This window comes from Chrysochloris asiatica, unplaced genomic scaffold (assembly GCF_000296735.1).
Source record: "Chrysochloris asiatica unplaced genomic scaffold, ChrAsi1.0 scaffold00007, whole genome shotgun sequence".
Lineage (NCBI taxonomy): Eukaryota > Metazoa > Chordata > Mammalia > Afrosoricida > Chrysochloridae > Chrysochloris > Chrysochloris asiatica.
Window position 1 is genome coordinate 14,506,504 of NW_006408525.1, and position 15,437 is coordinate 14,521,940.

Genomic DNA, 15,437 nt, shown 5'->3' on the forward strand with positions numbered 1-15,437 from the left:
AAGTAATTTATGAAAGGTGATTATGATGAAGGGAAAAATGACATCAGGATTCACAGCTGCAGTCATTCCTTTGACCCCAGTTGGTCTCCCATCTACTTAGCAGACCTATTTACTAGTTAGCTGCCCTAGGCAGATAGACAGTGAGTCCAGGAGAGCCATGTTCTTGCGTGGGCGTGTGTGTTATATATTACCTACATATAAGGCACCTGTACAGACAACAGAGTGTAAATTAAGACAGGTAGGTTTCTGAACCCTTTTCATGGCACACAAAAGATTGTTCCATCTTTTTATTTTTACTGTAGAAAACAGTGGTAGCAACCTAATTCCAAGGAAGACCAGTGTTCAAATAGTTTTATATATATATTTAACTTTGACTAATTTGATGGTCCAAGATGCCATCCTTCAATACTTCTTGACTTAAAGGCTCAACACACTTAAAACATTTCCTCACTAAATGTCTCCATTTATACACAAAGATTGATTTGTCTGGACTAGTCTTAATAACTAAACTAGTCTTAATAACTAATAACTATTGCTGTTCCATAATTCTGCAACGATTAGCCTCTTCAGCTAAAAAGTCCAACACTATTTCCACTGTAATATCTTTTACTCACGTTCTGCTTAAGTGTTCCAAATGTTTTATTTATCTTACCCCCCCCCCCCATAATTTTGGGACAAAATAGATACCTGGTGGTGTTGTGTCAGTTCGGACTCATAGCCACCCACCCAGTATAGGGTTTCCAAGGAGCAGCTGGTGGGTTTGAACCACCGACCTTGTGGTTCACGGTCCAGTGCTGATCCTACAGCAAGCACCACACCAGGCATACTGGTAGGAACATCCCACCTATGAAAATCAGTGCTGGTGGACTGACAAGGATCATTCAACCACTAGATCCTTCAAGAATTAGATACTTTGGAGGCAGGAAACTGGAAGATGCCATTGATGAAAGATTCTTTTAATCTAGCACAAATGCTCCTTTGCAGTAACATCAGAATCTCTCTTGACATTATACAACTTCATAAAACGAGAACAATCATCTTTAAAGTCAAACATCCAGCAAGTTATAAACCATTCACATAGCACCAATGTTATCTTGATACAACATCCCATACCTGCTCCTGCATAGAACAGAACTGTTCGGAGCACTTGCCGCAATGGGCCATTCCAAAAGCTTGTGTGGCAGACGTTTTTCCTAAAAAAAAAAAATACACTGTCTTGTCCAATAAATATGTGACTAATCCATTTTGTGCTTTTGGGTGGCATTAACGGACTTTTTTTCTGAGGTGAAACAGGAAGTACGAATGTTCCTTATGTACTTCAGAGCGGGATTCATCATGGCAAACCTTTGTACGATCATAAAATGCTAATTTAAAGCAGAAAACATGCTGATGTGTCAGCAATAAGCTTAAAATATTAAAGACTTCAAAATCCCAAAGCACATCTTCTCTGTACAACATTGGTGAATATAAATCTTTGCTATATAATTTTAAAACCTGGAATAATTTTCCTTTTCTCTTTGCTATATATAATATATGTCTTCCAAAATACATTGTCAGTATTTATATCTGAAAAATACTGTACAAAAAAGAACTTCCTATAATTACTCTGTAAAAACATTAAACAATTTAATCTCTCCTTTTGGTCTACAGTAAACATTTCAGTTGATTAGATTAACCACAGTTTGTGACAACACCATCCCATCCCCTTCTGAGATACACCAGTGTCTTACATTCATTTTTCAGAAGTCCACTGTTTAAAGAGTACATACGTTCAAAAGAAAACATAGGATAAGCAATATACGCTTCCGAATCATTCAGAGGCATTCAAAAATACACCACTAGAACAACAGGGTCTTACAAATACCAACTTATTAACTAATTAAAAACAAAAAACAGCAGGTATAATTCACAAAAAATATATTACAATAGGGAAAACCAAATCTTAAATAATTGAATTGTTATGAAGATCCAGAGGGATATGGAAAAAAGTGAAGTGAGGATGGGGCAAGGAGGAGAAAACCAAACCAAACATGTAACTAATGCCCAAAGCTGCTCCAAGAAACTCTTTTGGAAATTAACCCCTTGTGCTTAGACCTTGCACTTCCTCTGCTTCCCTGTCCTGGGGATGTTCTGGGCATGCTCAAATGCATTACTTTCAGGTTTGTATATATTTTTTAAAAGACAGTGAAAAATTCTTAGGTAGGGAAAATATCCTACGTCCACTAGTAATACTCAGGCAGCATGCCCTAGCGTACAATAGGATTATTGCTTTAGGTACAGACAGTGCAAAAACACACTGTGTTGTCTAATAGTATTCTTACTTATCTGGGGTTGGTAGAATGAAAAGGAAACTTAGTAGATAGCAGTAAGGAAACGTGGGACCTAATAAATCTAATCAGCACGTTAAATTTGAAGACAAGTTATCACCCAAACTGAAAATATGAGGAAAGCAACCTACAAAGTAATAAAGCGGCACTGTACTGCTAAGGTATTCTGTGCACCTTAGTAACAATGGTAATGTACAGATATAACATAAACAAGAGTGGGTACTCTTGCCAACTGAGCTCTTCTAGTTTACGAGGGCCCTTCTTGGGGGATTCCAAGGTAAACGGTCTTGGAAGAGTACAGAAGATGGAATACCAAGCTAACTTGGACAGGGAAGGAGAGGGGAGGAAACTCCATGAGAGGGCCCCGTAAATCCAGTAAAAACATGGCACCGTTTTTTTTCTGGAACTACAAGATGGAGAGGGAGTCTTTAAATGCCAAGTGCAAAGGAATACACGCATACACACACACAGTTGACCACACACATACAAGCACACAAACACACGCGCAGATGCACACCAATATGTGAGTCAGTTGTGTTTATGCCTCTGGTAAAGTGCTGATGATAGAAAGGTTGGTTTGGGTGTGGTGCTATCAGACAGGAAACAAACTGTCCATCTATTCAAAAGCCAGCCCACAAAAATGCCAGCCTACAGGGGCCCATGCCTGGCTTCGTACTTGGCAAGTATGTTCTTGCATTTGCCCAACTCCTTCCGCAAGTCAGCCACCTCCTGGCGGAGGGCCGAGTTCTCCTTCTCCAGGAAGGAGGCCCGGATGGCAATCTGGTTCTCCTTCAGCCTCCGGGCGTCGCGGGAGCGCTTGGCTGCCATGTTGTTCTTTCTGCGCCTTGCCCAGTACTTGTCATCCTGCTCATTAGTTACAGAAGGAAAAAGAAAGAAGATATTAGATTTCAGCAGAGCCAAGTGTCAGTCAGAGCCCTGGCAAGCTCCAGGGTCATGCTGAGGCACCAGCCCAGGTTCTTAAGTGGTGTCTCTTTCCCGAGAGAAGGGTCTGTGATTCAGGACTTCCTTCCTGGAGCGAGATGGACCTGCCACCACAGGCTTAGAGTCCTCTCTCTCTGTATTCCCCTCACAATAGCAGCAGTCTGTACCTACATCGCAGAGAGCCAAGACTGAAGGGAAAGCAAGGGGCGTAGCTCACACCCTCGTGTATTCACTCTCCTTGCTAAGAACCCCTTTCTTTCAGGTGCATTCCTATGCTTTAACTAGCTCTGGTAGTGTAGTTGTTACGAATCGGGCTGCTAACCTCAGGGTCAGCAGTTCAACATGAACAGCTGTTCTACGGGAGAAAGATGAGGCTTTCTGCTCCTCGGAAATCTTGTACAGGGTTGCTATGAGTTGGAACCGACTCCACGGCACATAACAAATAGTGTGGAGCTGTAGCATCAGCACTGAACTATGAAAAACAGGGTTGGCAGTTGAAGCCCTCCAGCTGCTCCTCGGGGAAACTATATACAGGGTCACTAGGAGTCGAAACCAACTTGATGACGCGTGACATCAACAATATCAATTGGCATAATATTTTAGGGAGGCAAATTGGAAATGCTGTTATTGTCAGGTGCCCTTCCTCAAGGTGATGTTTGAGTCACAGCTACTCCATGTGATGAAGTGCCCCATAGGGTTTTGTAGACTATTACCTTTATGGGGACAGATGGTCAGATCTTTCTCTCACAGAGAGCTACTGGGTGGGTGCCAACTGCCAACCTTTCGCTTAGCATCCTAGCCCTGAACCATCACACCACCAAAACTCCGTAATTTGGAAACAACCTATGGTGTGGTGCTGTAGGATCAGCACTAGACTTTAAACCACAATGTCAGAAGTTCAAACCCACCAGCAGCTGCTCCTCAGAAAACCTATATAAGGTTGCTATGAGTCGGAATTGACTTGACAGCACTTAACATCAATTTACATATATGAACCATTGGTTTAGCAATTCCACTTGCAGATTTTTTCACTCTATATTCATGCAGGTATACATGGTTGTTGTTAAGTGCCATAGAGTCAATTCTGACCCTTAATGACCCTGTATAGGGTTTCCAAGGAGCAGCTGGTGAGCTTGAACCACCTACCTTGCAGTTCAAATGACTTTGCAGTCTGACGCATTAGCTCACAGCGCCACTCCAGTACGCCATACATAGTAGACAGGCAAACAAACAAACAAACAAAACAATGCAGCATTGCTTGTCATAGAAATGAAAAAAACAAAACTTATTCATGCATTGTTGTTGCTAAGTGCCAAGTAGTCGGGCCTCACAGTGACCCTGTATAGAGTGTCCAAAGAGCGTTCAGTGGGCTTGAATTGTCAACCTTGTGGTTCACAGTCTAGTGCTAACCCTACAGGACACCATATATTATGAGAAAGTCATACAAATGAATACTCTACTCTGCAACTGTTATAAGTAATGACCCAGCTGAATTGGAAAATAATACCACCATTGGGGTGGAAATAATGCTGGAAATAATGCAACTTTTAGTTAACTATGCAAGGCTACTGCTCTTGGAAAAGCTAATACTATAAATTCAGAATGAGAACCAGAAAGATTTATACCAAGTTATTAAAAGTGGTGCTTCTAGAAGAAGGGGGGGTGGTGGGAAGCCAAGAAGAGGTCGGGTCATTACCTCTCACCCTTCTGATGTCTATTAGATATGTAATGGGCACGTAGTCTTTGGTAATTAGAAGCACAATATAGCCACTAATCAATGTACTCACTGGGATAGCATTCAAATAATTTACTGTAGTTTCCTGGGACTGTTCTCTAAGCCTTAATTAACCTGAGTAACATTTAAATGGTCAATGTGAAACGAATCCCGAGTTTTGCCCCAGTGCTGTCCCTCTCCTACACTTGCCTGAAAAAAAAAAAATTGTCCCCTTCTTTTTTCTCTCCGAGAACATCCCAGTGACCCCATCCAGCAATGACCCAACTCAGCCTTACTCCACCATCCTCCCGCGGGTCTCACATTGGATGCTGCCTTCCCAGTCACAGCCTTTCAGACAGATCAACACCCCCTTTTCCTTGCTAGAATGGAAGCTCCATGAGGGCAGGGATTGGCTCCCCTTGTATGCCCAGCTCCTAAACAGGGCTTGGCACAGCCCTTGAACAGTACTTTCCAAGTGAATAAATGGACATTAAAATGTGCTAGGGAAGTCAAGGTGAATAAGGGGATTTTTCATCAGGAATCTCTGTATCCTTCCTACCCCTTGACTCTCCTTGGAGATGCACACACCAATGTCAATGAATTGTTCAGGCAGCTGTGGGGAAGACCAGTTTGGACCGGGGCCATGCTACTCAACCAGTTTGCTGCTGGAGTCATGGTGTGGTACTGTATGGTAAGCACTGGAATGCTAACAGTAAGGTTAGTGGTTCAAATGCACTAGCTGCTCCTCAGAAACCCTACAAAGGGTTGCTATGAGTCAGAACCAACTTGATGGCCCTTAACAGTTTGCTCCTCCCATGCTAGGCTACACCAGTACCTTCTCTCTTCCCACCTGGTTCAATCTGTGGCTAGAGAGAACTACGGTATAGCTTTGCTTCCTGCTTTCTACCAGCTTGTTGTCTGTGGCCTGAAGCTTCCAGGACACATGGCGGGGGATGGTTCCTACCTGCTCTCCACCCACTATGTGAGAAGGTCAAAGCTGGTCCTGGCAGCAGTAGTAAGAATAATTCAAGCACAAGATGGTTTTGACATGGCCTGTGTGTTGCTAAGGTGATTTGGGTTACTAAGTAATCTTGCCTTTGCTCTGAACATGTCAGTGTGGAGACTCAGAAGCTCTGGCTGAAAAGAAAAGCCATCAGTCTGTACAAGCATCCTTTTAACCCACGCCTGCAGCCAAGGGGTAATCCGTGTTGAGTGGACAGCCTGTCTAGTGTAAGGCATGCTCCACAATACAGGCAGGATTGTCCCACTAAAAACCTAAAACCAGGGAAAGCAGTCAATTGAACGAAGGTATATGTAAGTGCTCAGGACCTAATGCAGCAGTGCCTCTCTATCACAGTCTAACCCTCTCTGTTCCTTAGAAAACGGAGAACCTAAGCTCTGGTAGCGTACTGGTTACGAAATCAGGCTGTGAGCTGTAGGGTCAACAGTTCAAAACTACCAGCCGTTCCGCGGGACAAAGATGAGGCTTTCTGCTCCCGTAAAGATTCACAGCCTCTGAAACCCTATGCAGGCTCGCTATGAGTTGGAACCGACTCCACAGCACATTAACAACAATAAAAAAACTTCCATCTGAGGGTTCTATAGGCTGAACCTACAGTTTTCTGGTGTTCGGATCATGCACTTTCCTTTTCTGATTCTCAGGATAACAACTCTTGTCTTATCACCTAAGGTCCCCTGATGTAGTCAGGGTCAGCATGACCCTTTTAGAAAGCTAGAAAGCCTGGGGGTCAGCTATACCTGACTGATATTAGCAGTGTTTCTCTAACTTTGCCTTCTGCTTCTCCATTTCCACAAGTGAAACACGATCATTTGGAACCAGTGAATCTCCAGTCTGTGCTGTATCACAGAGGGGCCCCTCAGCTATGTGGGCAATGGCAGCGATTTAAACCTGCCAAGTTCTTCAGCTCCCACACCTTTGATGTTTCCCCCAGTGCTCTGTCTAGATATTCAAAGCCGGAGTAATGAGTTTCAATCAGTTCCAGCACAATGCCTCCAACTCCCGTTTTCTCAATATAGGAGTACCTCTCTCTGCGAACCCTATTTACGTTTGGAGAATGGGGTCAGAATTTAGAAAAAGGCTAATTTTGCCTAGTTCCAATGCCCAGAATATGTCTAATGCCCAGAATATGTCTATAACCATCCTGGTATCCATATTATTGGGGAAAAGCACAAACAAAAAAAACTCTATATAAAGGCTAAACATACTCTTCTATTTTGGAACTTTCAGACATGGTATATAATTTTTGGAAAATAGAATTTTCTTCTTCTAAAGCATTAAAATGTGTCAGATTAATTTAAAGGCATGTTTGACTTCCTAAGGTAAATCTATATTGCTTTATGAATGTGTCCCTTCAACAGAGATAACCAACCCAGAAGTAGCCACTGGCTGAGATAATTTATAAATCCCACCCTGGTCATACATGGTTGGCAAGGTGGAGAGAGGTCAAGTCTCTGGCAGTTATCCCCTGATGTATCAAGAAAACAGCAGTCATTAACGATCCATAAAGTTTCTGAAGGTAGGTAACCCTTGGGGGGGCGGTCTACGAGGTCCAAATGCTTTTTCCTCCAATAATGTCTCTTCTCTTTCCAACTTTGAAAGATTTTGGTTTGATTAACCCTCATGGGTTTTCCCCGTAGCTATTTGAAGCCCAAGATGGAAGTAAACCTGCAACTCTCTCTCAACATTTTACTGAGTCTCCTAATTCCTGTGCAGTACCAAGACATGAAAGGCATTTTTCAGAAGACACTCAGAAAGGAAGCAAGAAATAGGATCAGAAGTCATGACTCCGTCACTCACTAAATTATAAGATCGTCCTTGGGTCACCCTTTTAACTAGCTTCTTGATCCCACTCTCCACCTGCCCAAAGCCTGATTACCAGTTCCAATTTACCTTCAGATCCTCAGGGATGAAGACTTTGCGAGCTTTCTTAATCATGGGCTGTGGTTTCAGTTCTTCCTCAGAGAACTTGCGTTTGCGAGGATCAAACATTTCCTGGCCAGGGATGCTGGAGAGCGCAAGATCGGCTGGGTCTGGCTCATAACCCACCGGAACCTGAATGGTGTCCGGATCAATGGGACTTGGTGTATTGCGGTTTGCTGGCAACAGCTGACCTGAAACAACACAGGAGTTTTAATTCATGGATACTTTAGGCAGACCTAAAGTAGGCACGTATTAAAGTAGGCAGCGACTCAACTGACTGATACAAACATTCTTATTCATCCTCACTATAATCCTTACAATGTAGTAGGGCTATGACTTCATTCAGGTCCCATCTGACAAAACAAAGGCACGCACACGTTCACAGAGGGGGGAGAAACAAAATCTAAAATGCATGCATTCGTTCCTTCCTAAACATATTCATGGAGCAGCAACTATGTGCTAGGCATTCTCTACAGGGGCTACTAGGAAGGCCTGCGGGTCACGGAAGGGTTCTTTCTGTGCAGTGAAGTGACACATAGCACTGAAGTCTGGAAAGAAGACCTCATCAGGCAGCTTGATGACTGGACTGATGGGTAAGCCTGCTGCGCTAACCTGTGTGCATGAAGAGTGGCAGTGACTTGGGAATGGGATAGGTCCAAGACTTTTTTTTTTTAAATCAGAAGACACAATGGAGATGCAATAGACAAGATAGTTTTCAAATGAGAAAGACAACTACTTGTGGGCTTGACAGGATGAACCACTGGAACGCACAAGCATTGTTCTTAGAACAGTCTCACTGCATTTCTGATTGTGTCTTGCCGGTAAAAAGAAACTTAACAGACCAAAACGTTTACGTTGGGAGCTTTGCGTCTTAAACTCTTAATTTCATTTGGATTTTACAACTGCTCTTTCACACCCAAAGAATAAACGTGATAATAAACTCTCAGCTGTGTTTGGCCATCTCCTCCTCTTCCTCATGGCCAGTGGTAGGACATTCAGAAGTACCATTCAGGTTTTGTTAAAACCTGCCCCAAGTTGAAGCAAGAATACCATTGGCATGGATTCTAGCTGAACTGTAAAACCGGCTCGGCTTTTCTGGAAAGGCCTGGTGGGGAATTTGCAAAATGAATACTCTGGGTGACCTTTTAGGTCATAACTCTGCTTTGAGCTCTTTGCATCCTGATTGCCAAAGAGGAAGAGATGGTGCCCCTGAGGCGTTGGCAGAGGACGAAGATTTCTCATTAGCCAAGCTACAGCTCAGCCCCAGCTTCAAGAGACTGCTGAGCTCTGTACAGGACGGTGTCAAACTCAATCTGATCTTGCGCCTCCAAAATGAACCATATCTGAGCGAAAACAGGGATTTTAGTTTCCTTTTAGATGCTTCTCTTTGAATTTAATAACAAAGCTACCCAACAACCTCATCTCTAGAACAGCCATTCTGGCACCCAGACACACACACACGGCGAATTTACTGTGCCCTATTAAAAGGTTACTGCTGTTTTGCTATATGAATGCTCTTAAGGTTGACACACAAACACGCACATACAGTTTTTCTACCTGGCCACACTACCTCTCCTGTTCCATTTATATTATGCCTGCTCACCACAGTGGCTTACTTCAGAGTTCTGGCCTGTCACGGTGTTATTTCTCTTTTAAGAGTGGTTCTAAGATGCTGGGATCTAACACTCATTCATGAACATTCTAACAATAACACTTCACATTGAGGCAGAACTTTTCTCTGAATTCTTTCTCTCCAGCCCTACCCCGAATCCACCCCCATCCCCCACCCTCCCAATCAAACTAGGTCAGCCCTATCTGCAGAATGGAGAGAGAAAAATCTAACCAGACCATAAAGGCACATGGCTTTCCGAGTATCAAACAGTAACCGGCAAAAGACCCAAGGAACAAAAGTCAGGCTCCCTTCCCCCACAAGGATACCCTATACCTTTCTCCCTTATATTTTCTACCTAATTAAGTCTGCTACTTATCCCCTCCCTGCTACCTCCTGCTTTATTCTAAAATGTCAGTAGGCTCACTGGGCAATGGTGTACGGGATCTCGATTATTTTTTCTTATCTTTTAATGTTTAAGTATTTTAAATTTAAGAATGCCTCATTCTTTTAACTTTTTAAAATGATTTTAAGATGTTTGTTGAAATTGCTCAATGAATGCGAAAACCATGTCTGGAAAGTGAACATCCTAGCAGTGGGTCCCATCATCTCAGCTCCCACTCTTTCCCAGAGGTGAACCCCTCAAGTTGGTGGGGACATCTCACCTCAGGTTTTATACACAGATGATTTAAAACAGGACTATACTATTCACATGCCTCAAATCACTTTTTCAATATATGAGTGTACCACATGCAAGTCTGTTAATAGAAACAGAACTATTTTGTTCTTTAGAAAGAGGGAACGCCTGTTGCCTTGAGTGGGTTCCGACTCATAGTAATCCCGTAGGGCGGAGTAGAACTCCCCAAAGATCCTCAAGGCTGTCACCCTGACAGAAACAGCACTGGTGGTGCAGTGGTTAAGGTGCTCCACTGCTAACCCAAAGGTCTGCAATTGGAACCCTTCAGTCATTCCTCAGGAGAAAGATGTGCAGCCTTGGAAACCCCAAAGGGGCAGTTATACTCTTCAGATTAGACTCCGTTGGGGTGTGTTTACTGGAGCACTGGTGTCACAATGGTTAAAGTGCTTGGTTGCTAACTGAAGGGTTAGCATCTTTCTTCAGGAGAAAGATGTGGCAGCTGGCTTCCGTAAAGATATGCAGCCTTAGAAACCCTATAGGGCAATTTTAGTCCTATGACGTTTACCTGTGCTTTATTGACTATGCAGAGGCTTTCAATGATGTGGATCATGACAAACCATGAACAACATTGTAAAGTATGAGTATTCCTGAACACTTAATTATGCTCATGAGGAATCTGTACATGGACCAAGAGGCAGTTGTTAGAATAGAACACAGGAAAACTGAATAGTTTAAAATTAGGAATTGTGTGCGATAGGGTTGTATTCTTTCACCATACTTATTCAACCTGTATGCTGAGTAAATAATCCGAGAAGCTGGGTTATATGAAGAAAAACATAGCATCAGGATTGGAGGAAGACTCATTAATAACCTGTGATATGCAGAAGATACAACCGTGCTTGCTGAAAGTGAAGAGGACTTAAAACATTTACTGAAGAAGATCAAAGAGCAAGGAAACAATAATCCTTATCACTGGACCAACAACCAACATTCTTATCAATGGAGAAAAGATTGAAGTGGTCAAGGACTCCATTCTTTTTGGATCACTTATCAACATTCATGGAAGCAGCAGTCGAGAAATCAAACAACGTATTGTGTTAAAGAACAAAGATGTCAGCTTGAAGACTAAGGTGTGCCTGATCCAAGCCAAGGTATTTTCAATAACGTCATATGCATGCAAAAGCTGGACAGTGAATAAGGAAGACTATAGAAGAATTGATGCTTTTGAGTTATGGTGTTGGAGAATATTGAAAAGTGCCATGGGCTGCCAAAAGAACCAACAAATCTGTGTTGGAAGAAGTGCAGCCAGAGTGCTCCTTGGAGGCCAAGATGGCCAAACTTTGTTGCTTAAACTTCGGACATATTGTCAGGAGGGACCAGTCACTGGAGAAGGTTATCATGTTTGGTATGGTGGAGGGTCAGAGAAAAAGAGGAAGACCCCCAGTGAGATGGATTGGCCAAATGGCAGCATCGATGGACTCAAGCACGGCAATAGTAGTGAGGTTGGCCCAGGACCGGGCAGTGTTTCATTCTGTTGTGCATACGGTCGCTATGAGTCGGTACTGACTCGATGGCACCTAACAACAACATAGGCTTGTTATGAGGGGGAATCAACGCGACAACAATGAGTTTGTTTTGGTTTGGCTAATCTTTAACAGAAGCAGACTGCCACACGTGGCTGGTGGAATTGAACCACAGACCTTTTATTGGAAGGCAAGTGCTTAATCACTGGGCCATCAGAGCACTTCAAAGATTGAATGACATTCCATAAGTAGGATACATAACAATTTATCTAATCATTCCCCAAAAAATGGACATTCAGGTTTTCTTCAAGTTCTTTGATTATGTTTATTACTTTACTGAGTACTTCTGGAGATGAAAATCTGGTAGTGGGATTGTTGAAAGGGCATGCACAATCCGCCCCCCCCCCATATACTACCAAACTGCTCCTAAAATGTACCTATTAAGAAGGGGGGCTTGATGGCAGCTAGGGTGGAGGTACAGTGAAGTTCACGATCAGCAATACCACAGAATACCAGGCAAAGCAGATCCAAGGCATTACTCCAAAACTCGGAACCAGAGAGCTAGGAATATTTTGAAAGTTTGAAGGCTTATAGCGAATGGAACTTGAAGCTGAAGTAAGAAATAATGTACTTTTGAATCTGCTGGGCTCGGAGGCCAGGAGCTGACATCTTGGGCGAGACCAAACAGCAAGAACAAGCAGGAGAGGAGCAGACACACCATGGAAAAAGGCCAAGGGAACCTTGGAGCAAAGGTGGACAATACACTTGGTTGGCTTTTCTTTGTTCTGATTTTCTGGTTTTTGGTATCTGGTCATTGGCCCCCGCCCCCCACTGTATGTACACTTCCATTCTATTGACTAGAGGGGTTCCTGAGCAAATAGATAACCCCCACTCTCACCACTGGTGGATTCTTCTGCCACACATGTGCAGATACTCAGCCTGAACGTTTTGTTTTTAAATACAGGAAAGGCCAGGACAGGGCTATAGAGAGGGAAAGAGTTTAAAACAGAACAGGCTGAAAATTAAAGCCTGAGGTATAGCAAAACAACCAACAGTGGAATCTTGAAATCTCTCAGGCAGCTTTGAAAGCAAGAAGCTGAAGAGAGGACGTTATACTCATATTAAGCTACAGAGTTTTTTTTTTCTCTTCTCTCCCTCCTTTCCTTTTTCTATGATTATAGACTGCAGTTTCAGTCTATTTATTTATTTATGCTGGTGCTGTTTTATGCTCCCCCTTCTACATTTGGGGGATTCTTTCTCTTCCTATATTACCCAAGAAGAGTAGCAACCACTGCCATATAGTCAAGCTACATTTACACTCTATAAAACACCAAAACACAGGCAAGAACCAATACCAACTGCCACAACACAGGAGGCAGACAACACCTGTGAAAGTTACTCTGAGTTAAGAAATAAGAAGAGTGAAAACAGAAGCCCACATCCTGATCACATCTCCCTGGAAGCAATCAGAAAGCATAAAAAATACCAAAACACATACTCAATTGAGTATTAAGGCCACAGATAAACACTAAACATGTCCAAGAAGCAAAAGCAGATGACCATATCAGCACATGTCCAGAAACAAGATAAAACGTCTAAGACAAATGACCTAGAGGTAGACCTGGACTCCATTCTGGAAGGAGGGCAGGCCTTGCAAATGCCTGAAAAGAATTCAGGAAAATGATTATGTTTCAAAACACTTTATAATGGAGTTGAGAAAAATAAGGAAGAAGTCAGAAAGCACTACAGGAACAATCAAATAAGAGATACAGCATTGGAAACAATTCAAAACTTACAGAAAGCGGTCCAAACGATCAATAATAGAAATATCAGAAATAGATAACACTCTGAAAGGGCAAAGGAGTAGAAGAGATGGAAGGCAGAATCAGTGAGCTTGAAGATAAATTTCTCAATACCACTAAGATAGAAAAGAAAACAGAAAAAAAGGATTAAAAAAATCTGAAGGTCTAAGATTTATGTTGGACAACATGAATAACTTAAGAATTATCGGTATTCCAGAACAAGAAGAATCACACAAGTCCACAGGGGAAATAGTTGAAGAACTGCTGGAAGAAAATTTCACTTTTCAGGATGTTAGAGAAAAGATACACATTCAAGAAGCTCAATGAACCTCAGGAAGGATAGACCCCCAAAAGAAAATCACTGAGCCATATCACAATCAAGCTCTCCAAAATCAAATGAGACACTCATGAAGAGCAGCTAGGGAAAACAAAAGTGCTACGTACAAAGGCAAGCAAGTCAGATTAAGCTCGGATATCTCAGCAGAAACCAGGCAAGCAAGAAGGCAATGGGGCGACATATATAAAACCCTAAAAAGAAAAAGATTGCCAACCAAGAATCCTTTATCCAGTAAAGCTATCAATCAAATATGACAGTGTAATCAAAACATTCTAGGATAAACAGAAGCTAAGGGATTTTCCCAAAACCATCCCTGCGTGACATAACATCCTAATAAGAACAGACAACAACCAGAGATTGACATACATGGCAGCACCTCCCAGAATTAAAATCGACAGAAGGAAAAGTAGAAAACAGAACAAAACTTTAAGGAAAAAATTAAGAAAATCTGGGAGGTCAGTCTATGATCAAAACAATTACAATGTAAAGAAGGTAAACACATAGGAACAGAGATCCAGATGTTGAGAAGCTCAGGTAAGATTACAGGATAAAACAGACTGCACTAAATGGAGAGAAAGGTTAATGGACTATAAGGCAACCTCAAAGAAAGAAAATGATAATCCAAGAACATGGAAACATTAAAACTATGAGGAAATTCACAAGAAAAAATACAAAAAGCAAGAACTCAACAACGGAAGACACACAGAACAAAGAAAGCAGCAAATACCACAAAAAGCAAACATAATGGCAGCAATTAATCCATACCTATCAATTACACAGAATGTAAACGGACTAAATGTACCTGTTAAGAGATGGAGAGTGGCAGAATGGGGTAAGAAAACAAAATCCTTCAATATGCTGTCTGCAACACATGTCACACACAGAGACAAAAAACAGATTAAAAGTCAAAGGATGGAAAAAAATATACCAAGCTAATTGCAATAAAAATGAACAGGAGTAGCAGTACTAATTTCTGGTAAAATAAACTTTAAGGCAAAAACCAGCATAATAGAGAAAGATGGACATTATCTCATGATTAAAAGGGACAACTGAACAAGATGACATAACCATAATATCTATACTCCCAATGAAAGTGCTCCAAAATATATAAAGCAAACTCTAATAGATTTGAAGAAATAGACGAATCTACAATAGTGGGTGATTTTAATACACTGCTTTCAAAAATGGGTAGAACAACCAGAAAGAAACTTGACAAAGACACAGAAGAACTAAACAACACAATCAACCAATTGGACCTCATAGATGTGTACAGAGCACTCAATCCAACAACAGCACAGTACACATTCTTTTCCAGTGCACATGGTACATTCTCTAGAATACACTATGTTTTAGGGCCACAAAACAAATCTCCATAAATTTATAAATATCAAAATATTACAGAGCATCTTCTCAGACCACAATGCTATCAAATTAGAAATCAACAATAGGAAAACCAAGGAAATCAAGTTAAATACATGGAAACTGAATAACACCCTGCTGAAAAGCAACTGGGTAGTAGAAGAAATTAAACGTGAATTCACAAAGTTCCTAGAAACAAATGAGAATGAAAACAACAAACTAAAATCTTTGGGACACGGCAAAAGC

At 41.8% G+C, this 15,437-nt stretch overlaps 1 protein-coding gene across 1 annotated transcript in view; it reads right to left on the minus strand.

Annotated features, from left to right (window-relative positions):
- Window positions 1–2,779: 2,779 nt before the first annotated feature.
- HLF (hepatic leukemia factor) overlaps window positions 2,780–15,437 on the minus strand; it is a 74,582-nt gene continuing 61,924 nt past the window's right edge. The window contains exons 3-4 of the mRNA XM_006832410.1: window positions 7,895–8,115; window positions 2,780–3,191 (exon numbers count right to left, since the gene is read on the minus strand). Of these exons, the coding sequence (XP_006832473.1) occupies window positions 2,976–3,191; window positions 7,895–8,115 (437 nt within the window). The 3' untranslated portion in view covers window positions 2,780–2,975. The remainder of the gene's footprint in view (window positions 3,192–7,894; window positions 8,116–15,437) is intronic.